General features: G+C 35.7%; 1 protein-coding gene across 5 annotated transcripts in view; it reads right to left on the bottom strand.

Annotated features, from left to right (window-relative positions):
- Positions 1-26,918, bottom strand: part of SMAD2 (SMAD family member 2) — a 94,895-nt gene that overhangs the window by 29,098 nt on the left and 38,879 nt on the right. For 3 of the 5 annotated variants that reach the window (XM_023207590.1, XM_023207591.1, XM_023207592.2), the window contains 4 exons: positions 6,894-6,983; positions 5,662-5,855; positions 4,758-4,892; positions 1,470-1,544 (listed from right to left, as the gene is read on the bottom strand). In XM_023207590.1, the coding sequence (XP_023063358.1) occupies positions 1,470-1,544; positions 4,758-4,892; positions 5,662-5,855; positions 6,894-6,983 (494 nt within the window). The remainder of the gene's footprint in view (positions 1-1,469; positions 1,545-4,757; positions 4,893-5,661; positions 5,856-6,893; positions 6,984-26,918) is intronic. The other 2 variants (XM_023207593.1, XM_023207594.1) reach the window with 1 other exon arrangement.

Genomic DNA, 26,918 nt, shown 5'->3' with positions numbered 1-26,918 from the left:
CATCCATGTTGCCACACTTCATGCCGTACTATCATTCCTTTACATGGCTGAATAATTCTACTGCAGAAACGTATCTCATGTTATTTATCCATTCATCATTTGATGGACATCTGAGTTGTTTCTAACTTTGAACATTAAGAATAACGCCTGCATAAACGGTCATGTACAAGTTTTTGAGTAGACATGTTTTCAATTCACTTGGGTACATAGCTGGTCACAATATGTTAACTCTGTATTTAACTTTTTGAGGAACAGCAAACTTTTCCAAAGTGCTGAACCATTTAACATTCCTACCAGCAATATATGAGGACTCCAATTTCTCCACATCCTCACCAACATTTGTTATTGTCCTTTTTTTGATTACAGCCATCTAGTAGGTGTGAGGTAGCATCTCATTGTGGCTTATGACATTCAGTATCTTTTCTTAACATTCACTTTTAAATGTCACAGTAACAGCTGTCCATCACAGGCAAAAAAGATATTACTGCTTCAAGAAGAAAGTTGACATCTAATTTCAGTAAAACATATGTGGAAAGTCAAATACCATGTGCATTAAGATATCTGCATTAAGATGTATAACATGTCATTTCCAATGTTCATTAGATTATCTACCTTTCTTAGTTATCTGGTACTCGTAAAGACCCAAATGTATGATTAGCTACAGCAGAAACTTCTTTACCTGGGAGTCTAAAAACCGGATTTAAACAACAGAATTATTGTAACCCCTCCCTCCCCCACCAACGTTAATCCATTTAAAAATTAATTTAGATTATCATAACCAAGAATGCATTAGTGTTGAGATGTGGACAAAGATGATGGTATAATCTGTCAGGTTGTAATATTAAGGTGTCCAATAGTTAAGATACAGATAGAGTGAAATGAATCAAACTGGACAATTACAATGACATCAAAGTGATTTCACTGGTAATTTATTAGTTCTGCTGAGTTATACATTTTATTACATAAGACATGATTTAAAGCTTTAATTTTTTTCTTCATCACTGTTTGGAGTTGATAGTTAAGTATAAGAAATTAATCTACTATAATTCAAAACTAACTATTAGGTTAAAAAAAAGCAGTGAAAAGCTGTTCCTCATCCTTCACCCCCAAATTCCTCTGAAAATCTGTTATTTGAGTAATTATGGTCTTGCATCACAGAGATACTTAGTCATAGGGTTAACTAAAACTTTCAACAGAAGCAAATACTTAAAAATAAAAGCATGTGCATGTTTCCAAATTTTCATTTACTCTAATCAAAAAATAATTATTCTGCAGAGTACCATACGTTAATTTTTCAGGGACAACATGGACTCCTTTGGTAAGCAGTTCAGATATGTTAAATCAAGATAGAAGATCATCTTTTTTGGTATGTTTCTCAACTTCTCTAAGAGTAACATCTTTTGTGAGTTTCAAACAAAACAAGAAATGTATATCTAATAACTGAGGAATTTTCAAAGACTTTTTTTTACCTGTGTCCATACTTTGATTCAACTGTTGGTCACTTGTTTCTCCATCTTCACTGATATATCCAGGAGGCGGCGTTTCTACAAAAGTGTAAAATAAATCAAGCACAGCTGCAACATAATCTCACTACCTTTTCTCCCAGCTACCAATGAATCACTCCAAATAACAAATAATGTTACATAACATTATTACAGAAAGTAATATTGCATACTGAAGGGGTACTTATAATTCAGATCTTGTCCAAATTTTGCAGTGAATCCTTAACATCTACTTTTAATAAAATCCTACTCTCTGGACATATATATTATTTACATATCTCGCTCATTCCTGTATGTACATATTCTGTGACAAGAGCCAAAAATGTAACTTCAAAAATGCCCCAGATCTGAATCAGTAGGCTTAGGCTGCAAAACCACTGATAACTACAATTTGTTGTTGTTGTTGTTTAATCTAATGAACATCGTTATTTTATGAGTACTTAGAAAATAAAAAAAACACACAAGATTCTGGATTATAAAAGTATTAAATAATACAGCTTACAACTTATACTAAGTTCTATAGGGTAAAATATGGTAGTATGGTTCCAGATTGGTCCAGGCTGAATTCTACCTAAAAAGTATATTTCTCCAAGGATTCCTAACTGGTAAAGTCTAAGTGTTTGAAGCAAAAAATTCAATTCAAATATAGACTACTGTATAAAGAGGTAAAAATGCTCCCCGAAAATAAACTTTAGGATTCTAACATGTTATTTCCACTATGTTGTCTGAATAAAACATTTATATTCAGAAAGGCATCTGAATAGCTGAATAAACTGCATGTAAAATAAAAACATGTATACAATTACATCAACTGTAATTCCAAGGAGGAAAAATAAGTTCAAAAGAGTTTCATCAGTTCAACATTTACACTGCTGAACACTTTTGAGCAATTCAAGATAACACAGACACATATCCAAACAGAATTTTAAAATTATCAAAAGACAGAGGCCAGGCACGGTGGTTCACACCTGTAATCCCAGCACTTTGGGAGGCCGAAGCAGGCGGATCACCTGAGGTCGGGAGTTCGAGACCAGCCTGACCAACATGGAGAAACCTGTCTCTACCAAAAAGAAAGAAAATACACAATTAGCGGGTGTGGTGGCACATGCCTGTAATCCCAGTTACTAGGGAGGCTGAGGCAGGAGAATCACTTGAACCCAGGAGGTGGAGGTTGTGGTGAGCTGAGATCACACCATTATACTCCGGCCTGGGCAAAGAGCAAAACTCCCGTCTCAAAAAAACAAAACAAAAAAAAAAACGGAGAGAGGGAAGATACAGGTTAAGGGTCTCCTTCAATAACCTTTTACAATATCTATTCAATAAGCTAAACACAAACTTTAAGTATCAAACTTTTCATTTAAGTGTCAGTACCCCAAAATTTTTAATACAAAAATTCTAAGAATAAACTAGCTTCATATACTCAAAAGAACATAAAAATAAGTGTATATATCATTATGCATATTTTAAAAGTTAAAGCTAATAAAGTTAAATGGTGCTAAGCTTTTTGAGTTTAACCAGTATCTCAAAGATCTAATCAGAAAGAAATGCTGAACCTTAAAAGACGTTATCTTACTGCATTTTTTCCATTGTAATAAATAATAAAGCTATTAGCATTTTTGAGAAAACGTTAAAATGTATTTTAAGTGGAATAAAACATGAATCCTTTGGTTTTGCTGTTGCTTGAAACTGGATAAAGCCCCACTGTCCAGAAAAGCAAATGGGTATAATCCACTTCTGATTTTCTACTTTATAAAATACTCAAATCTAAATAATTAAAAGAATAAAAAAGAAAGGAAAAATGAGCCCAAACATCTTCACAAGTGAAAGCCACTAAACATTCTGGTGAATATCCTTCCAAATAATTACTGGATATGCGTGCTGTAAGACTGCATGCTTATACCTAAGGTTAGTACTGTTGGCTGAAGAACAGTAATCTCCACACTAACGACTTAAAATGCCTCCCTTTCCAAAACCACACCAACGTTCACTAAACTCCACTCCCTTTTCTACCTGGCAACTGCCCTGTTTCATAGTCCCGCGTTTTCCCTCATCCTAGTATATCATACAAGGGGGGATGATGATACCCCACCTTCTCCCTCTCTTAACTTCAGTAAGTTTGTATTTCCTAGCAACCCAAAAAGCAGCTTTAAGTCCTCTTCTGGAATAAAACAGTAATCAAACTAAAAATATCAAAAACCACTTCCCATTTGTAAAACCAGCTACCAAAAAAAAAAACTTTTCTTAGTTATCTTTTCTTAGCTTTCTTTTTTTCTTCCTTACATTTTAAAAATTATCTTCAATGCATAAGCATTATTTCCATGATGGATACATGAAAGAAATAATTGTTTAAATGTATTAAAACTGTATTTTAAAAATTTTGTAAATGCTCTTAAGTTCCTTACATATTTTTAGTGTATAAAATAAGAGTGGAATAGAAGAGTATTATAAAAGTAAGAAAGAAATCAAGACACGATAGCTTAATCCTCATCCTAACATCATGCTGTTTCTGCTAGGGAGAAAAATCAATCAAACAAAACAAAAAGGAAAACATACAAGAAAAGTAACAAAATATTAGTCGTTCTCCAAAAAAAAAAAAAAAAAAAAAAAAACCATAAAAAACGAAAAGGCCAGATACCATATCGTGGAGTATTACTGGATCACACAATATATCAGAACAAAATTTGAGAACCATGTAGCTGAATTCATTTTTCATCAGGAATTACTGAGATGCAGACGAAACATAATTAAAAGAGGTTTTCTGATGTTCAGCATAATATGTAAGTGCTGCTACGTCTATAGAACTAAGTATTATATTTCTTATAGAAATGTTACATTTCTGTTAAATATTACCAAGTTACCTAAGAAAAAGTGATCACTGGGTGGATTTTCAGTTACATGTGTTTCAGGGGTACTTTTTTCCTACATCATTTGTTTTGCTTACATTCTGCATCTCGCTTAGCTTCAACACTAAGACAAACTTACTAAGATCTTTTCTTTTCTGCTTCTCACAGTACTTTGATTAAAGTCACTGCAAAAGAAAATGAAATATAAAGTAAAACTCTTCTCCAAACAAAACTGTTTAATGTACTAGACTTACACATTTCACAAAATAATCACCCAACAAATCCGATTTTTCTAATAAAAACTCAAAAGCATTTTAAAAAAAGTGAAACCATAATTAACTAATACTTGAATGCTTATGAACAACACATTTGTATCTATCCAAGTTTTAGGAGATTCAGAAGTCAAAAATACCTGGAATATAATTACTCTGTGGCTCAATTCCTGCTGGGAAGTTAGTGTTTTCTGGAATGGAGTGAGTATAGTCATCCAGAGGCGGAAGTTCTGTTAGGATCTCAGTGTGTCGGGGCACTAATACTGGAGGCAAAACTGAAAAAGTTCAAGAAAGCCTAGTTATGGCAAAGAGCAAAGGGGAGTGGGGGAACCTTTTTTAAAGTTTCAACAAGAAGAAGAGAAGTTGTAGCTTAATTTTTAAAGTTAGGGTCTGACAAATCTGATTACGGCTTTAACTTATGTAGTCTAATTATCCAAATTTTCAAGTTCTAATTTATCTCAAACTTTTGGAAACAATGTGATCCTGGTAATATTATATTACCATAAAAGTTCATAAATCCCCACTGGATAAGTTAACATTGTCTTTATCTGTACAATCAGATATAGAAAAATTTCCAAAAATACAGCTACTGCTATATTTTTTAATAGTTTCAGGTAGACAGCCAACTAAATGAAGTCTTATTACAAGCTTTACTAAACAGCGTATATACAAATGATGTCATTAAAGTACTTCTAAAAGCACTCCAAGTGCAAAATGCTTGAAAATAAGTTACTGCAGCAGGGATATGTAGAAGCACATCAGCACAGCTCTAAGCAGACTGTCAATCTACAGGATTTCCTGGATATGCACTTTCATGCCAAATCATATGCTACTCCAAGAAACAGACACATCTTTCCAAGATATGTTTTCCCATTAAAAATTTAAAAAAATTTAAAAAATGTAATTACCACCAAATAATATGCACAATTTAAGGTAATTTATTAGAATTTACACTAAAATTTTCCTGGGTCACAAGATTACTTAAATATACTTAAGTTCAGGCATTTAACTCAAAACCAAGAAAAAAACTTGCATTGTTCCTACCTGGTGTCTCAACTCTCTGATAGTGGTAAGGGTTTACACATACTTCATCCTTTTTAAGATTAAAAGCATATTCGCAGTTTTCAATTGCCTTGAGTTCATGATGACTGTGAAGATCAGGCCAGCGCCATAATCGGCAATATATAACATGTGGCAATCCTTTTCGATGGGATACCTGGAGACGACCATCAAGAGACCTATTGGGAAGCAAGGGGAAAACAAAGGAGGGAACTTTAAAAAAAAAAAAAAAAAGTGTAGTCGAATGGACTAAATTAGTACAGCAAAAGCATAAAGAAAAGAATGACAGCCATTTAGTTAGTTTTAGTGAGAATCAAGAAGAAAAATGTACTATTTAATGGATCTGATAAAAGTATGCAGCAGCACTAGCAGATGTTTCTCATAAATACGTCACATAAATGACTCAAATGCCAATGAAAGGCTAACTACTTGGGAAAAACTGATTTTTTAAAAAAAGAGAGTTTATGCAATTACGCTTGAAAAACTTTGTTAACTTCTATGTTTAGAAAATCAAACTCATTTTGGAGATGCTTCTAAGGGTATTAATTCTGGAGGTGACTGAATAGTCAAAAAAGGAACTAGTGTGAAGAATGATAAATACCAACAATGATGTGATAGTAACTTCCTCAGACTACTACAACTCATTACCCAGTTGTGACTGTTTTGAGAACTGAGGTATATATATGTAGTTCACAAATAAATGTAGATGGTGATGAATATGATGAGATGAAATGAACAAATACCATATACGCAAAAAAGAGAATGAAGTGATTTTAAAAAGTAACATAAAAATGAGTTAACCTACTGTTAATTGTAATAAAAGGGGTTCATTAAATATGTATTTATTAGTATAAAGATGAGATTTTGATAACAAGAAATTTAGCAAAACTGATCATGTATCTACTTAAAAATTAGGCCAACAACAGATTATAATCTGATCTCAAGCTAAAATAAATATATAGTTATCAAAATTCTTATTCTTTAGGGGACACAGCAATTTAAAGAAGATTCAAACTAGAATTGCATTGATTAAAACATCAGCTGAAACATTTAATATATTTTTTATACTGGCAAGCAGATATTTTAAATGCTATGCCTTATTTTACATTAAGGAAACATCCTAGGCAAAATTACACTAAGCAACCCCATATAGGTCTTTCAAAATATACCCCCCTCCCACAAGATCTCTAGGATTCAACAGAGGGCAGAATATTCACCTGGTTTGTTCAGAGAAGCTGTAAAGGCCTGTTGTATCCCACTGATCTATCGTATTTGGTGTACTCAGTCCCCAAATTTCAGAGCAAGTGCTGTGCATAAATTGAAAAACAAAAAATTGATGTGAACATGGAAGCATGGTTATTCAAAATACCATGATGTAAAACATGGAGAATGTACAGAATACTTCCTTCACCCAGAAAATATACAATTGCTTCACTTTTTCACAGGCATGTAGTGCTGGTTACTATATTTTCTATATGAAGGAAGCCAATAAAATGGAACATGTGACTCCAGATAAGTCATGATTATGTTTCTAAAATGTGAACACCAATGCCCTCTAGCTCAATGAATCATACCTATAATGCCCTTACCACTTTCCTCTATTGAAAAGATCTAAAACCTCTGCCATCAGCTTTACTAACAGTGCTTCATTTTATAATCCAGTTTTTTAAAAAATTATCTAAAAACAGATGTCATCTGATTTTAATATAGAAAAAAATCCCCATAAAAACAGACATACATCCACAGTTAAGATTTTCAGGTTATTTGGTCATGATACTTTTAAGTTTTACTGAAAATTATTTTGCTCTCTTATCTCTAGAATAAACAAAGAAATAGACTTTGAAGTCATTCTAATTTAGTATACCACCTTAAAATTTTTCTCCCACATTTCTCTCCAGAATATGGGCAGCTCAGATTTAATTCTCCCTTTTTCCCTACCTCTACTTTATTTCAAAGTAACTTCTGGTCAGTGGGAGAAGGGAAAGAGAATTTAAAAGGAAGTTTTGGAATGGAACTTTGACAGCCAATGTCTCAAGTACTAAGTTGTACTTTTCTGAAAAGTCCATTTCTCACATATTACAAAATCATCAAAACTTCAATGCGGAGTAAGGAGTATTTCAAAACATCTTTTGAAAATAAACCAAGCAATTGATTAAATTTCAAATTTACACATTGTTAGTGAGCTTAACTGGATCAACAGTTCAAAGGGCAATGGTGAGAAGTGCTGGCTTCCTGTGGCAAGGCAACAGAACCACCTGGCATCCTTGGCTTTAGTGCTACAGGTGCTGTCACATAGCTATCAGGCTGCAGGAACACGTCATGCCCTGCTTTGGGGGTTACAGTGACTGGACAGTTTACAACAAAACCTGTTAAGAAATTTTCCAGTACCTCATTGAAGTTATTTTACAGATTCTCTTGCTTTTTCAGGCTGCAAAATTTACCAGACTATAAAAGTCAGAAAAAGCCAGGTAAATTAAGGCTTAGACCTTTTCGTTTTTTCCAATGATACACTGATTTAAAAACCATGACATTAATGGTTTATTTAAAAGATACTTGTCAAATATCTATTGGAAACATACAGCACAATGTAGTTTAAATCACAACAGAATCACCTAAATTCTTCAGACTTGCAAGTCTCAGTTTATGAAAGAAATGGTATACAGCAGACTCTTCTTTGAAAATAATTAACAAAAGTGTAGTGCAAGAGGCTATTCTCTGCTATCGGAACATTTCACTCAAGTTATTCTGGGACTGACATGAGAACCAGAATCTAAAATAGAGCATGAAGTTTAATTTGTACTTTATTTAATCCTTGAAAGGAATCAGAGAAGAATAAACAGTAATTGTCAAGGACTTGCAATCAATCTAGAGGCAGACAGATCTAGACCCCAACCCTAATTCGGTCACTTTCCAACTGCTGCCATAGGATATATTTAAGCCTCAGTTCCATCATTATCATGCCTAACAAAATTGGAAGGTTTATTTTAAAATATCAAATTTGCTTCTAGCTAGTAAACTCATTACCTGTTTACATAATAAAAAATATTTTTTAAAATAAACCAATTTATAATAAAACATAGAGCCCTCTGTATCTAAGGGTTCCACATCCTTGGATTCAACCAACTGTGGATCAAAAAGTAGCAAAAATAAATAAATTTTAAAAACTAAAAATAATACAATCGAAAAATACAAAATTTAAAAACGATATGGTACAACAACAATTTACACAGCATTTACATTGTATTACATATTATGCATAATATAGAGATGACTTAAAGCAGGAGTCTCAGAGGCCACAGACTGATACCAGTTTACGGCCTGTTAGGAACCAGGATGCACAGCAGGAAGTGAGCAGCACATGAGAGACCATTACCACCTGAGCTCTGCCTCCTGGAAGATCAGCAGTGGCATTAGATTCTCATAGGAGTGAGAACCCTATTATGAACTGCACATGTGAGGGTTTTAGGTTGGGCACTCCTTAAGAGAATCTAACTAATGCCTGATGATCTGAGGTGGAATGGCTTTATCCCAAAACCACTGCCGCACCGCCACAGTTGGTGGAAAAATTGTCTTTCATGAATCTGGCTTCTGGTGCCAAAACAGTTGGGAACAGCTGATTTAAAGTATGAGAAAATGTGTGTAGGTTATACGCAAATACAATGCCATTTTATTTTTAAAATGGGGCTTACTGCAGCCTTGACCTCCCAGCCTCAAGTAGTTCTCCCGCCTCAGCCTCCTGAGTAGCTGGGACTTAGGCGTGTGTCACCACAGTTGGCTAATTTTAACACTTTTTGTAGAGACAAAGTCTCACTGTGATGCCAGGGATAGTCTTGAAGCCCTGGACTCAAGTGATCCTTCCATCTCAGCCTCTCAAAGTGCTGGGATTACAGAAGTGAGTCAACATGCCCAGCCTTACAATGATATTTTATATCAGAGACTTGAGCATCCACTAATTCTGGTATGAGTGAAAAATCCTAGAACCAATCCCCCTTAGATAGTGAGAGTTGTATAAAGCAGCATCTAGATAAATGTAATTATAACTGTGTCAAACTATACAAAGAAACATTTTTAAACATAACTAAAGAACACAAAAGTGCACTGAGCAAAAAGAAAAACATATGACCCTACACAGGAAGATACCATCATAGAGGTATTAATTCTACCAAATTTACATATTTGATGCAATCTCAATAAAAATAAATGCTTTAAAAATCCAGGTATTAGTCCAAATACTATAATAAGCCAAAATAAATAAGTATGACCAGAAAAATTCTAACAAAAGACTTGTCCTACCAGATTCTGAAGCACATTACAAATTCTCAATAATTAAAACAGTATGCAATTACTAAAAGAATACACAAAACAGAATGGAGGTTCTACTTCCAGTAATGGCAGAGCAGCCTCAATTAGGCTAACTTTCCTTCAGATAACAATGATAAACTCTGAACAAAATATAATAATCAACTATTTGAAAACAGTGGAGACAGATCAAAAACAGACAAAAGCTGCAGGGAGGTCCACCCGTCAAAGGTGCAAACTGTACTGGATGAGAGCTGCATTTCTGTGGCTGTGTACCCAAGGGCACTCCCCAGTCACAGCTAGGCAGGGCAACTAGAATTCAAACAGAACACTGCAGGGGGTTTGTTTTTAGAAAACTGCAGTTTTACTGACCTAGAATCAGAGGACACATTTGGGGCTGCCAGAGAGTTTGAAAAAAGAAGGAAGATACCCTGTAAAGAAAGAGGCACAAGGGAAAAACATCAAAATGTGACTGTGAACTCTGCCCAAACTCAACTTTGCTCAAAGATATTTTTTAAAAGCTAAGTATATAGAGATACAGCATATTCACAGATGAGTCAATATTAAGAATGTCCATCTGCCCTCATTCCCTAATGAATTGTTGCCGATTTGTTTTATATCTATTACAGTCACCATTTCAGCAAAAATATTTTTGTAGCAACTGACAAGCTGATCTAAAATGCATATGGAAATACTAAGGATCCTGAATAGCAAAACAATCTTGAAAAATAATTACTGACCCACGGATGAATCTTGGGAATATAGTGATCAAAAGAAGCTGAACAGTAAAGTATCCACACTGAATGATTCCACTTACATGAAGTTCTAGAAGTGGCAGAACAAATTCAAAGCGAAAAATTTCAAACAGTGGTTGTTTCCAGAAGAATCACTAGGAAAGAGTATGAAAGAACTTTCTGGATGATTGAAATGTTCTTTATCTTAAAACACGGGTATATGCATTTGTTGAATCTAACTAAACCGAATATATGATTTGTGCACTTCACCATATGAAAATTTTACCTGAAAAAAGGAAAAACACAGAAGAACACAAAGAAAAGTAAAAACCAAAACAGAAAAAGTCCCAACAAAAAATTCATAGGACAATTTAGCATATGATGAAGGCACCCTGTGAACTGATACGGAAAGGTCCAAAACATGCTACTTCCTGTATTAAAAAAGGACAGGTAAAAAGATCTGTACTTACTCGCTAATATATGCATAAAGACACACATACATCATGAACAGTAGTTACGTGAGGTGCAGACAGAGTAGGGAGAGGTTCCAATGTATGTTTGTGTATACACGTTTGTAGTATACATATATAAACATACTATTTTTGAGCCATGTGAATGTACTGCCTTTCACCAAAATTGTAAAAATAAAACAAGAAAATACTGCCAGAGAATTAAATGCAAGTCAACATCTTCTCGACACTTCTATAAAAAGATACAGTTCTAAAACATCAGAGGCACATTACTTCCTATACTGCATCATTTAAAGCACAGTTTGGGCATTATTATAACAGACAAATAGTAACATGCCAGCCTGAGCCCTGATCATTCTTTTCTCACACAATGTCCTTTCTGTCTCACATGAACCTTTGGTACCAATTTTCTTCCATGTGCATTTATGTTAACTGCCCCTTCCTAGCCACCTTTTACTACTAATTCTTTAATATGTCTAGCAAATTAGGTCAATTTTTAAGATGCCTTTTGGTAAGTTTTAATTAGGCAGTTTTAATCACCTACTCCTTCTTAAAGATTCTATCTAACCACAATGTATTTCCCCGCAACACCCTGAGCTCCCAAAGGCCTGTGTGTACCAAACCCAGCAAACAACGTATTTGATGACCCAACTGGTATTTTCATAGTACAAAAAGTGGATTATAATATTCCTAGTCACATTAAATCATAACATTCTAAGTAACACTGGGGAAAAACTGTATCTCCCAGGTTTTCATTTTGTTAATAAAAAGTGTAAGTTATAACTTGCAGGTATGGCCAGTTTCTAAAAAAATATTAAAAGAAACAAATACAGGAAAAATTTTAGAGAAGTAGCACTGATTGTAACAACTATATAAAAAGCCTTTTACACATTCAATAAATTTCACTAATCTAAGATTATCTACTTTAAAATGCAACATTATTTGTGGAACACTTGAAAATCCTCTTTCAATTTTATTTATAAGGGGCATCTCAAAGTGAAAAAAAGTGCATCTTACAAATATTTAATGACAATTATCATAGGCTAGCTACTTTATATCAAGTACTGTGTAAGACTAAATGGATTATTGACCTCAAAGTAACCTGCAAGTTGTGTAAAACTAGTATCCATCACCTATTAAACTGATGTTAATTGGAAGATTGTGGGTTATATAACCGAGTATAAATTTGTCTTTTGGTTAGCATACATTTGCACTCAAGTATGTTTCTATACATTTAATATTAAAGGAAGTCCACAAGAAATGTCTGTACATTACTCAAAAGTGAAGAACATAAACCTGTACAACATCAAGCTGTTTACAAAGTACTAAGGACAGAAAATAGGTCTGAAAATGTTAAACTAAGACTACTTGCTATGTGAAATCAACAATATAACCAAAGAGATTATTAAGTTATAACAATGATAGCAATATCCCAAACACATTGGCTCAACGTTTCCTAAGCTTATTTGACCACCTAACGTCAGGATATTCTCAAAACTCTTATGTACTGAAAAATATCAGCAAAAATTGGTCTCATAAATTCTGCCTGAACAAATTTGATATTGCTTACTAACAAATTAATGTGAAATATTACAATATGTTGAAATAAGATGTAACAGACCATTAACTACAATGATGTCCCTGCATCAATATGCAAATGAACAAGCATACGTATATTAGGATCTCATGCAAAGTCCCAAAGTTCTTTGCATTGAACAGTTTCTTAAAAACAGACTATCCCCCATCAACTGTGTAATGTTCTTGCTTATATATCCAGCTTGAATGAAAAAGATGTGGGGAGGAGAGGTAAAACAGCTATTAAAGTCATAAATAAACTAAAATAGCAACTACATTTGTTGGCATACAGTATATTAATCACTAAACTAACAGGATGACTTGGTAGTAAACCTGATAGAAATCCTTATCAAATTTTCCTAGTAATAACTTTTACAGTAAGTATTTCAGCAAAACAAAGATTTTCTTCATCTAAGAATAAGCTAACTTTTGAAAACTGAAGTTAAAATTTAATATCTAGTGTACAATTTACAAAGTACACACTTGCCTACATATATACACATCTAAATGAACATTTTGCACTTTGTTCCAATCATCCAGATATTATGTTTGTGTCAATTAATATACTACTTTTTTGAATTAAGGATATAGATATTTATTCACATCTTTGTTATGGAGAAAGAAAAGAGAAGCAGTGAGAAGCTGAAGAAAACGCTACCAACTTTGGGCAAAAGGTGGCTTGTATCACAGAATCTGGTAACCCTTTAAACCAGTTTTACTGTTCCTACCATACCTGCAAGATTTACTGCTGCAGTTAGACAATCCATATCGGAAGTAATAAACCCCATTGTTTTACTAATTTGTTATTTTTCAAGATCTTCTTGCCTAAACAGTGTATTTTTTTTTTTTTTTTAAGAAATCAAAAGGGGTAACCTAAGTTGTTACCTTGGTGAGATTAAAGCATGCCGAACACTTAGTAAAATTCATTAGCAGAATATTATCAACAAAAGGAACTTTCCTGAGGTTCCAGCTCTTGATTACTGATCTACTCATTTCATATAGACTTCTAGGGGAATAATCTGTAACTATGCATCCATAATTATTTCTACTTAAAATAATCCTTTCATTTTTATATGTGACTTAAGACTAAAAGTTTAAACAGCTCAGGAATGAAGAATTAATCACTGTAATAATTTTTTTAAGTCTCCATAATTACAAGTACTATGTGTGGCTGTGTATTTTATCTTCACTACAAATATAATTGGAAGACACAAAATAGATTGTAGTATTCAACTACAAATGTTTAAATGTTATTTATTTATCACATCACTGAAAACAATGTGACTACTTTGATTAAATTTAAATTATTAATATTTAAGAATGATAGCCTTTTATTTGCCTCAGAATCCAGTCTCTTCCCTACATTGTTTGCAAAACGTAGACAATCCTGATTGAGAAACAAGTAGGTGCAAATGATTTTTTAAGTTGCTGTATTACAGATGCAAAAAACTATCTCTTGAAAACCTGAGATATTCCTGAATAAAAACTGAAAATACAAAAGAAATATAGTAAGAAATTTATTTCAAAAAGGTTGAATCATCAACAATAGCTGATAAGTGCTCACATTCCTTCATAATTAAGGCATAATTGGGCAGTAATTAAATCTGGAGACAGTTTAACAGGGTCCTTAACTGGCTTAAACCTTCACTCTGTAGAAAATGTTTTTCGATTTTATCTTGTAGCAATGAAATAGTAACCATTCAAAAACAGGGTCACCAAATGTGCATCCCAGTATGTCAGGGTTTCATTCTAAGTTTCAAATCACAACAGAACATGTCTACATTCCAGATACCCAAACTGTACACAGCTCTAAGTAGAGCTCACCACACAATGCTGTGGTACTGTTATTTGTATAATTTTACAAGAACACACACAAAACAGAATTTCAAAAAATAAACTAATGTCAAGTCTTCCTAATCAATAACATAGTTAAGTCCAAATATATGTCCAGATATGTCAGGAACAGCTTTATTCAAAGGTCTTCGATGCTCATACAATAAGTACAATTTTAACAACTAATTCTATCACGAAAGTTTGCAGAAAGCTCTGTAGAGCTGGATATCCCTACACGTTCTTAAGAAGCAAGCAAACAGCCTGGGCAACAAAGTGAGACCCCATCTCTACAACTAGCCAGGCATGGTGGCATGTGCCTGCGGTCCCAGCTACTCGGGAGGCTGAGGCAGGACGACGGTTTGAGTTCAGGAGTTTCAGGCCACAGTGAGCTATGACGCACTACTGCACTCCAGCCTGGGTAACAGTGAGATCCCATCTTTAAAAAATAAAACAAAAGAATCAAGCAAACTTTCGGAGAGGAACACCTCAGAAAAGAAAAACTCAACAGTTTCCAAGTATTTACTCCAACTTCTCAGATACTTCCATGAATAAGCTTTCCATCTTCTCCTGAGTTCTGTATTACAAAAAATTTCAAGCTTCCATTAAAGTTATGCGTATGCACCCTACATATTCATCAGCTAGATTCTGCAATTTGCATTTGTTTTCCTTTGCTCTGTCATCTATCTACTTAACATCTCTATCCATCTCTTACTTTTTGGAACATTAAAAATAAGGTTGTACCTGGGCAGTCTGGACAAACCCCATCTCTACCAAAAATACAAAATATTAGCTGGGTGTGCTCGTGCACACCTGTGCTCCTAGTACTCAGGAGGCCAAGGCTTGAGCCCAGTAGGCGGAGGCTGCAGTGAGACTGCACCACTGCACTCACTCCACCTTGGATGACAGAGCTAGACCCTGAGAGAGAGAGAGAAAAAAAAAAAGTTGCAGATACCACAAATCTAGACACTTAAGAATGCACATAAGTAGAGTTCGCGGTTCCTTTTTTCTTTAGGTGAAATTTACACAGCATGAGACACGTATCTTAATGGTACCATTTGAGTTTTCTCAGATGCATAGATTGTACACTTCTCAACCCTGTCAAGATCATCACCCATGTCCCTTTCTCAATATCTGGCATCCATGCCCCCATCCCCAGAGGCAACCACTAATCTGATCTTTTCACCACAGGTGTCGTGTCTTCTGGAAAGTCTATGAATGGAATATGATACATATTCACTTGGGTCTAGCTTTTTGGACTCAGCATGATTTTGAGATTCATCCATGTTAATGTATATGATGTGTGTGTGTGCAGTTGTTTTCCATTACTTGAACAAGCAAATTTGTTTAGTCATTCTTACACTGATGGACACCTGACCTGTTGCTAGGTTTTAATTATTGTGAATAAAGTTGCCATGAACATTCAAGAAAGTACATGTCATTTTATAGAAATATGATTTCTTTTTTCTCGGGTAAATACCCAGAAGTGAAAATCTTCAGTCAGTGGGTAGATGCGTGTTTAGCTTTACAATAAATCGCCAGATATTTTTCCAGAGCGGAAGTATGATTTTACAGTCCTCCCTCTTTCAACGTACGAGAGCTCCTGGTTATTCCAAAGCCTCATCAACATTTGGTGTGGTCAGTCTTTAATTACAGGTAGTCTGATGATTGTGCAGTGGTGTTTCACTGTGGTTTCAATTTTCATTTTCCTGAAGCCTACTGATATTACACACTTTTCCACTTCTTTACTGGACCTTTATCTTGAGTGAAGTAGCCAACTACTGTCCATTTTTAAATTAGGCTATCTTTCCATTACTGAGTTATAGAAATCTTTACAAATTCTAGATTCAATCCTTTCAGAAATGTTTTGCAAATATTTTCTCCCACTCTGACTTACTTTTTAACAATGTATTTTCATAAGATGCTTTGTATACTGATGGAGTCTAACTTTGCAGCTTTCATGGTTACTGCTTTCTACATACTTTAAACAATTCTGTTTACCCCCAAGTCACAAATATATTCTCCTATATTTTATTGCTTTATAATTTTAGCTTTAATTAGGACTACAATTTATCCAGAATTATTTTTTTTCCACTAGTGTAAGGTGGAGTCATGTTCATTCTTCCATATGGATATTCAGCTGTTCCAGCACTATTTGTTGAAAGACTTTCCTTTCCCTACTGGGTTGCTTTGGCAACCTTGCTGAAAATCAAATAGGCACACAGTGTTTATCTATTTGGGGCTATCTTATTTGTTTTTATGTCAGTATCACACTGTACAGATTACTATGGCTTCAAGGTGACTCTTGAAGTCATAATTTAAATACTCTAACTTATTACTGTGTTTTCCAATTCACAAGGGAATCGGTCAGCTTACTGCATGGTAATTCCAACATGTAGGTCTTCTGGGGTTGCTCTTCTCATGCTAAAGGGTCACATTTTGTTTGTTCTTTGTATGTTAAGTAATTTAGGATTGTATGCTAGACACTGTGAATTTTATCTGATGGAAGTTAGAGGTTCTGTTACTATCTTCCAAAGTCTTCATTTTTGTTTCACCAGAAAATTAACCTGGTTGTATTCAAACCACAAACTCTGCCATGGAGCAATTCAAATCAGACTGATTATTTGGCTGTACTGTCTACCGCACACATGTGGGGTCAACAGGTGATTTTGGCAAAGTTTGTAGGCAGAATCCAGGGCGCTCTTTCTGAAACTCTCCTTGCTGATGATATTCACTCCTCACTCTCCAGTAGCCGTGATTCTCCCAAGTCCTACCTATGGTGCTTCAAGGCCAGAAAGACTTGGTTTTGTATTGGAATTTTAGCTACCCTGCACACTTTGCATGGACAAACGCTGTACAACAGAAAATTCACCTGCACCATTTCCTTCTTCCAAGTGTCAATCCCCTCTAAAACATGCCTATTTTTGTTTATTCTCCAGTACTTCATGTTATTTTTAGAATTTTGTGCAGTTTGTTATTGAGGGAGTGTCAGTCTGGTAAGAGCATACCTGGCCAAATGAGAATCACAACTCCCTCTTCATTTGTTTAATTTCTCTCAGCAAGGTTTTGACATTTTAAGCAGAGGTCGTGTGCGTGTGTGTGTGTTTAATGTATTCCTAAGTAGTTGAGTACTGACGCTACTATTCATGAATTTTCTTAACACCCCTATTTGCTGCTAGTATTAACAAAAATACAATTAATTTTTAGACACTGAACCTATAAATTTGCAGCCTTGCTAAATTTACTCATTTGCTTTGGTGGCTATATTTATAGATTCCTTAGGATTTCATAAATAAATAAGCATGTCATCTACAAACAGAATTTTAAAACATTCCTTCATATCTTTAAACCTTTTATATTTTGTTTTCCCGACTCACTGCACTTGCTAGGTCTTCTATTAAAATAATAAAGACACAAGAGTAGACATCCCTGTCTTGTTCTTGAGGGAAAACACAGTATTTCATGATTAAGTATATCCTTAGCTGTTGGTGTTTCTTAAATACCCTTTATGAGACTGAGAAAGTCTCTTCGTTTCTCATTTGCTCGAAGTGCTTATCATGAATGGATGATGAATTTTGTCAAATGCTTTTGATCAAGTGAGGTGATCTTAGAGTTTTCCTCCTTGGTTAATGCAATGAATTACATAGTTTTGCTTTGTTTTTGGTTTTGTTTTGTTTCTGACAGACAGGGTCTTGCTTTTTTCACCCAAACTGGAGTGTGGTGGCGTGATCACTGATCACTGCAGGTTCAACCTCCCAGGCCCAAGTAATCCTCCCACCTCAGCCTTCCAAATAATTGAAACCAGAGGCATGCGCTACGATGCCTGACTTTTTTTTTCTTTTTTGTGGTGGAGATGGAGTCTTATGTTGCCTAGGCTGGTCTCAAACTCCTTAACTCTCAAGCAATCCTCCTGCCTTGGCCTCCCGAAGTGTTGGGATAAGAGGCGTGAGCCATCGCATCTGGCCTTTTTTCTTTTTTGCGGGGTATGGGACAAGGTCCCAATGTCTCATGTAGGCTGGAGTGCATTGGTGCAATCATAGCTCACTTCAGCCTTCAATCCCTGGGCTCAAGTGATCCTCCTGCCTCAGCCTCTGAGTAGCTGAAACCACAGGGGCATGCCACCATGCCTGGGTGGGTAATTTTATCTGTCTATAGAAATGGGGTCTTGCCTTGTTGCCCAGGCTGGTCTTGAACTCCTAGGCTTAAAGCAATCCTCCTGCCTTGGCCTCCCAAAGTGCTGGGATTACAGGTATGAGCCACTGCGCCTAGCTCACACTGATTAATTTTTGAAAGTTATAAACTAACCTTGCATTGCTGGAATACATAGAACTCAATTATGATGTATTCTTTTCTCATGTATGTTAGCGATATATTAATCTTTAACTTTTCTTTTAGTCGCATCTTTGTCAGGTTTTGGTTTCAGGGTTACGTGAACCTCATAAAACAGCATTTTTCTGAGTTTATTTTGTCTATAAGATTGGTGATATTTGTTGCAAAAATGCTTACATTTACCAGTAAAACCATGTGGGCCTGAAGTTTCCTTTGCAGGAAAGTTTTTGACTATGAAATCAACTTCTTTCACTGTTATAGGGCTACCCAGATCTTGTATTTCTTCACGTATCAGCTGGGAGTAACCTAAATTTCATCATTACATTTAGTCATCAAATTTAATGGCATAAAATTGTTTATAATAATTGCTTATAACATGTTTACTGTCTGCAGGACCCACCACGACAATCCCTCCATCAGTACTAATACAGGTCATTTGTGATTCTGGGCTCTCTGTCTTTTTCTCGATTGGTCTAATAAGCGTTTATTTTTCCAAAGAACCTGCTTCTGGCTTTCTCTACTAGCCACTGATTTCTACTCTTTATTTTTATTATTTCTTCCTTCTACTTACTATTTTATCTTTTTAGGTAACTTTCTTTCCTAGCAGATTATTTAAAACTATAAAATTTTCCATTAGGCACTCTTTCAGCTACATCCCACATATGTGATATGCTGTATTTTCATTATAATTTGGTTTAAATATATATTTTACCTCATTTTTCCCCTAAATAAACCATAAGTCAGAATTTTAAGGTTTAATTTCCATTTCTTAACAGATGTCTTATTGGTATTAATTTCTTAGTCTATTGTTGGCAGAGAACATACTTTGGATTTCAATCTTTTAAAATTGTCTGAGAATTGTGCCCTGTAAACAATCTTTCCTGATGAGGTTACCATGAACACTTGAAACGCTTGTATTTCTACTCATGTTGGGTTTAGTATTCTATAAATACCACGTAGGTAGTTAATAATGTAACTTTAAACTTCTATGTCTTTACTGATTTTTTTGTTCTAATTGAACTTTCCAATTGTGGATTTGTGATTCTGTTCCATTAATTCTACTCAGTTTTGTTGCGGGTATTTTTAAGTTCCTTCATTAAGCAGATAGTTGGTGATTTAGAGATGTCACTTTACAATCTTCTGACTCTGTTGCTGATCACCCGTCATTCGTATGTTGCATGCCATTTTTCACCAGCGGCTTTAAGACTCCCTCTTTCATTAGTTTGACCATGATACATCTAAATGTGGTTTTCTTCTTATTTATGTTGTTTGAGTTGAATAAGAAATCTGACTCCATTTCTGCTATTTGACTGCTGATAGGTTTCAAGCCCCACCATTTCCTCTTCCCCTTCTGCCTTGAATCTGGGCAAGCTGGTAAGAAAGCCCAGGTGCTCCACCTGTTGACACTAGGGAAATTTCAAACCAGGCAAGTCTCAGAATATGTAGTGTAAAAACCAGCTCACAGCCCCATTCCCTAACCACCATAAAACCCCAAGCCAGTCTCCTATCACTGCTCTCTCAAGTCATTTTTGGACCAACTTGGAAGCCTGCCGTGCTCCACCCAGAAAGCATCACTATGTGAGTAATAAACCTTTTCATGCCCTCTTGGTGCATGTAATATAGGTGACATCATTAGTTTCACACCAAAATCAAATTTTATATATAAAATCCCATCCCACATATAGTTCACACTTATTAAACACCAACTATGTACTAAGCTCTTACACATATTAAACCGCTTAATCCTTCAACAATGCCATGAATCAGGCATTGTTGTCCCCATTTGACAAATGAGGTAAGGGAAGCACAGAGACAAAGTAACACGTCTAAGGTCCTACAGCCAGCAAGTGGCAGAAACAGAGGCCACATTCTGAATTACTAACATTATTCCGGCCCATATATAGTTACTAAAAAGAAACAAGTAATATAAACATAGCAAATCAAAACTAAAATAGTAACACTGGTATCATATCCCAGGTAGGTAAAACATTTACATAACATGTTTAATTATAAAAACTGAAGATTTCACCGTAAGAGGTATTTTCTCAGGAAAGAAAATTTCTTTGGACAAGTAAATTGAGAGAGCCCCTTCCAAATTAAAATAAGCAGCTTAGGTTTCCAAATATTAATAACTAAATAAAAAATAGGGGGAGACAACAGAACTTCCATAATCACACTACGAGTCACTTAGTCCTATGAGAATAAAATTGACACTTCTACTCATCTTTGATATAGTATAGCCTTTCTTAGAAGGAAAAGGACCAGGTGATGATTGAAAAAAACTTTCTCAATATTTTCTACCTCCACCTCCAAATGCTGTATTAAAAACTCTACTCCCAGATACTGCTTCATATTTCTGCTGCCTCTGAAAAACAAAATATCTCCCATGCATAAAATAGTCTCTACTATTGAAAAGATTTAAATATCAATTCTAAAAATGGTTGAAGTATTTCAAACCCTTCCAAATACAAACATTTTACTTAAAAAAAAAAAAAAAAAGCTAACACTGAAAGGGTTCAGGTACATTTACTTTAATAACATAGCTTATTGATTTTCTAGATTTAGTCATATTTATATATATGTGTGTGTGTGTACGTGTGTGTGTGTGTGTGTGTGTGTGTGTGTGTGTATATATATATATATATATTTCCCCCCCAAGACAGTCTCACTCTGTCACCCAGGCTGGAGCGCAGTGACACTATCTTGGCTCACTGCAACCTCCACCTCCTGGGTTCAAGCAATTCTCATGCCTCAGCCTCTTGGATAGCTAGAATTACACCACCTGGCCCAGCTAATTTTTGTATGTTTAGTAGACACAGGACTTCACCATGCTGGCCAGGCTGGTCTCGGAACTCATGACCTCAAGTTATCCACCTGCCGCAGCCTCCCAAAGTGCTGGAATTACAGGCATGAGCCACCGTGTCTGGCCAATATATACTGTTTTTAACAATTAAAAAAAAAATAGTATCATAGATGACAAAATAAATATAAAATATAAGTAACATGTCATTCTAATATTAAAATTAAGTGCATAAAATCTGGAATACATGGTTGGTCTCTGTATCTGTGCACATCCATGGATATCACATCCATGGATAGAAAGTACTAGAGGAAAAACTATATAAAATAGCAATACAACAATAAAGAATACAGGCTGGGCATGGTAACTCACGCTTGTAATCCCAGCACTTTGGGAGGCTGAGGCAGGCAGATTGCTTGAGCCCAGGAGTTCAAGATCAGACCAGGCAACATGATGAAATCCTGTCTCTACCAAAAATACAAAAATTAGCCTAGCATGGTGGCACACACTTGTAGTCCCAGGTATTCAAGAGGGTGAGGTGAGAGGATCACCTCAGCCCAGGAAGCAGAGATAGCAGTAAGCCAAGATTGCACTACTGCACTCCAGCCTGGGCGACAGAGCCAGACGCTGTCTCCCTGCCGCCTCCAAAACAAAGTATGTGGGGGGAAGTACATAGGTTACATGCGAATACTATGCCATTTTATATAAGAGACTTGAGCGTCTCCAGATTTTGGAGATATGGGGTATCCCAAGGATACCAAGGGATGACTGTATATCAAATATAAAACAATGATTGCAATACAGAATGTGATTCCATGAAATTCAACTTTTTAGGTTACATAGTTTTATAACGCTTGACTTTGATCATAAAATGTTTTTATAATCTGACAATTTTTGAAAATTAGCATCCCACAAGATAAAAACTCAAATTTGTACAGCACTCTGAATGTGATAAACTGCTTTTCATAGAGGTTATGTTTAGATAACATGTTAAAATGTTTAGGCAAATGTTTAAGCACATAGATTAATGTTTTATACCTATGGGTGGAAATTATATAAGGCATCATATAAAAATTACAGGAAAACCCTTTTAAATTACTTAACTTCATTATAAATTTTTGTTCAGTATCTCTCAATTTCCCTATCATCCTAAATAAAAATATAACCTCCTTTCACTGCCCCCAATCCCCACTGTCCTAGTAAATTTCAGAGAAATTATATCCTTTTATATGCATATATATATATATATAGCCATAAAGATAAGCAAAGTTCTAAAAGACAAAAGGCTGGGGTGAAGGATTTAGTGAGAAGTCTCCTTACATATTTCAGTTCTAATTTAAGTATTATTAGCGATCACAGTTTCATAAGAGCACCAAGAGCATTTCACAGCGCTTCCCATAATAACCCAAAGTCAGAATTGAAAGTTGGATTTTGAGAGTAAAGACTAACCTACCACTTCAAGGAAAACGATGATGGTAATAGAAGAAAACTGTAGTTGTAACATTTATTTGAAAATAAAACATCACTGGCTAATTTAACCGGTATCACGATTATATGCAAAAAAAAAAAGGCTTTTGTTAAAATGGCACATATTTCATGCAGACACACGTAACATCCCTTTTTTCTCCCCACATATTCTCTCTGTCCTCAGCAACCACTAAATTTGGAATTCTCAGTTTTCAAAAGGAGGATACAGACAGCTCATGAAACAAGCTAGACTTAGTGAGCTCCCTCCCGCCACCACTCTAGTCATTGCTCTCCAACAAGCTCTTCTCAAGCTGCTTTTATCCTGTCCGCACAAAATCCCAAAAAGATTTCAACACTTTCCAGTCATGTCCAGATATCTGTATTAACAGCAAACGTTTTCGGAAATTAAAAATCCAGCCTGAGCAAAGCCAAAATCTCACTATCACATTAATTCTTTTCACGCTACCTCTTCCAATACTCTCCAGCTATTATTTTTAAGGCCCCTCCCGGTTCTGAAATAGCAGGAAGAGGGAGTCTGAGAGAAAAGGGGCACAATCTTATGTGGCTGGCTAGACTGTGATCTGCTGTGACAGTAATGTGACGGAGTCCTGTGGAGGCTGGAAGTCTAAATGCGGACTCTCTCACCTACAGATTAGTTCCTGATGCAGGAACTTCTCAGGCTGGCCTGCTTGGATCACTGCGACCCTCCAACCAAGTATGGCCTCTTGATCCTTTCAAGGGAAGCCAACTTCAACTATTATGTCTTACTAAAGTCCATGGGGGTAATTCTTCCAGCTCTGACCCATCGAACTCTGACCAAGTGCTGGCCACTCCCATTGTGCCCTTTCTTCATTCTACTGATACAGGGGCAGCTCCGGCCTTTATCTCACTTTCTAGGCTTTTTCAGACAGAAGTCAAGTACCAGTCTATTTATCTGTCAAACCTCAGCAGACACGTCAAACTGAGAAGTTCCTGTCAAGTCCTTCAAAATGGATTAACAAAAGGGAGAAATACCTTAACATATACTACTCTCACCAAAAATCTTTTCACTATGGGGTCCTTTCTCCTGAACTCATCATCCTTATACAGCCTAGAGGTGAGTAACAGGTTTTAACTGTAGCACTGCTTGACTCAGGGTATCTTTTCTGCAAGTCCTGTACGAATGCCATAGCACCTCAATTTTGAATGTAGGTTATTGGCAATCTACTGTTCTCAGATTTGGGGTAAACATCAGATTTGGTAAATACCAGAACAGATCCTATTATAACATTCTGCTACAGTTCCACTTCCAGGTAAAATATAAGCAGGTCACAGCAGTCCAATGTTCTTACTAGAGGGGGAAAAAAAAAGAAGGAGAAAAAAAAAAAAAAACTTGCTCAAAAGACAATGGAGAGCTATCAAACTAATGAGATCCAGATGAACTAAAACTGCAGCAAAGCAGCTTTCTAGGTGAACTGACAAAGGCCTATCACTTCCTCCCCTGCGGTCATGTGCAGATTCTAGGTGCAGGCTGAAGGCTTGGTCTGAGAAAGAACCTCTGAGGAATAAAACAGGAGAACTTTTGACAGTCACATGAGTATTGCCCCTCAAGACACTCATCAGATCTTAAAGCTGAGGCTAAAGAGCTCATACTTTGAAAGTCACCTCATACTTCGAAAAAGTAGAAGTGAATCTCCCAGTGTTTCAGGGGTTAGGTGACACTCTAACAAGCTTTCAATCAAAATCCCTGGAAAGCTTTGTTTGCAGAAAGGGTATAATCCAGTGGCAGACTAAACCAAATTAAAATGGCAGTCTAGCCCCACCCAGCTCAGTTGCTAATTAGATTAAGGTGAGCATCCTCTCTATCTACATGGTAAAGGTAGGAAAGGTCAAATACTCTGGGGAAAGCATTGTTTGCAAGATCTTTATGGGTGAACTTTACATAATGTACACAATATACGGCATACAATAAATACTGCATGACATGAAAATGCAGGAAAATTTGAGAAAGAAAAGAATGGACAATAACAGAAGCAGACCAACAGACGATCCAGACATTAGAACTGCCACACAGAAGACTTTAAAGTAACTATTATAAATATATTACGGAAATAGACAAAATGGATGGAGAATTTCAACAGATTTGGGATCTGTAACATCAAAGGAACATACCATAACTGAAGGATATAATATTTGAAAGAACTTACATAGGCTTAACAGACTGAATACAGCACAAAAACAGGACCAGTAAACTCAAAAGTAGATCAATAGAAAATATCTAAATTGAAAAAGAAAAGAAAAAAAAAGGAAATGAAAACAACAGATTGTAAGAGACGTTTTGATTTTAGCCCAAGTACAAGAGAAGATTTAAAGCAAGATATCCTAAACTGCTGTTTTACTATTATCTCACCTCTCCACAGTCCATGTATGGGTACTGTCTATCTCAGGCACTTTGGATGGTGATACATTTACTTACATTGCCAGTGGGGACCACACAGGCCTGGAAGGACTCTACCACAAGACAGGAAGGGGAAGGAGTAAACAGTATGGTTTTTCCCCAGAATGTAGTCACATAGAAATGGCCTGGGTATGACATTTTGGGCTGGATGGTAAATACTTTAAAAAAAAAAAAACAAAAAACAAAAAACATGGGTATACTTGAACGGTTCCAGATAAGGCTGGAAACGGCCGGGTCCTGTGGCTCACGCTTGTAATCCCAGAACTTTGGGAGGCCAAGGCGGGCAGATCACGAGGTCAGGAGATCAAGACCATCCTGGCTAACATGGTGAAGCTCCGTCTCTACTAAAAATACAAAAAATGAGCCGGGCATGGTGGTGGGTGCCTGTAGTCCCAGCTACTCGGTAGGCTGAGGCAAGAGAATGACATGAACCCGGGAGGCAGAGCTTGCAGTGAGGCAAGATCACACCACTGCACTCCAGCCTAGGCGAGAGAGCGAGACTCCGTCTGAAAAAAAAAAAAGACTGGAAACAGACCAAGGATGTTGGGAAAACAAAAGATTATTGTAATTTTTAAAATGCCTATTTTAGCGAGGTTGACTCTCTTTCCTGAAGCTAATATGTTAATTTAATAGCACAAGAAAAGTGAGTATATTGTTCATTGCATCAGGTGTTACATGATAAAATTACAGAAATTGATTAATTTGGGTATAATTCAGTAATTTTTATAAAGGGACAAAGTCTTAGGGCAGGTAGGTATTTTCCCTGGTAAGGTAAGTGATAAAAATGTACCATTTAAGAAGCTATCATATACACAAGGGAATATCCAGCTGTAAATGCAGGCACCAGATAAGGTCCAGGGTTTAGCAAAAAGCCTTCCAAAGTGTGTTTCCCATGATACTCAACCTCATTACAAATGCTTTCACATTTATAAACAGTGTATGACAAACTGGATGCTAAGGCTGATAAGAGGTTCCTATTCCCCATAACCTCAAAGTTCTAATTCATATTTATAAAGTTTTGCTGTTCTGACTTTATCCACAAATTTTATACATTTAATAAACTAAATTATACATCACGCAATGTTGCCTGGCAAACACTTTTTCTAAGCAGAGACAATACATTTTAATGTCTACAATTTAATGTGAGTTCTCTTGAAAACCAAAAATGGAAAGAAAACGAAGACCTAGAATATCTGAATATTTCCAATAAATCATATTCCTAGCTATAATGTTTTATAGCTTATGAAGCTCATTTACATTATTTCAATGGACCCAAAAGTCATACTGTGAAAGTACTCAGA

This window comes from Piliocolobus tephrosceles, chromosome 18 (assembly GCF_002776525.5).
Source record: "Piliocolobus tephrosceles isolate RC106 chromosome 18, ASM277652v3, whole genome shotgun sequence".
In the NCBI taxonomy this organism is placed as follows: Eukaryota; Metazoa; Chordata; class Mammalia; order Primates; family Cercopithecidae; genus Piliocolobus; species Piliocolobus tephrosceles.
The sequence above is the reverse complement of the archived record's forward strand: the minus strand, read 5'-3'. Positions and strand labels throughout refer to the sequence as shown.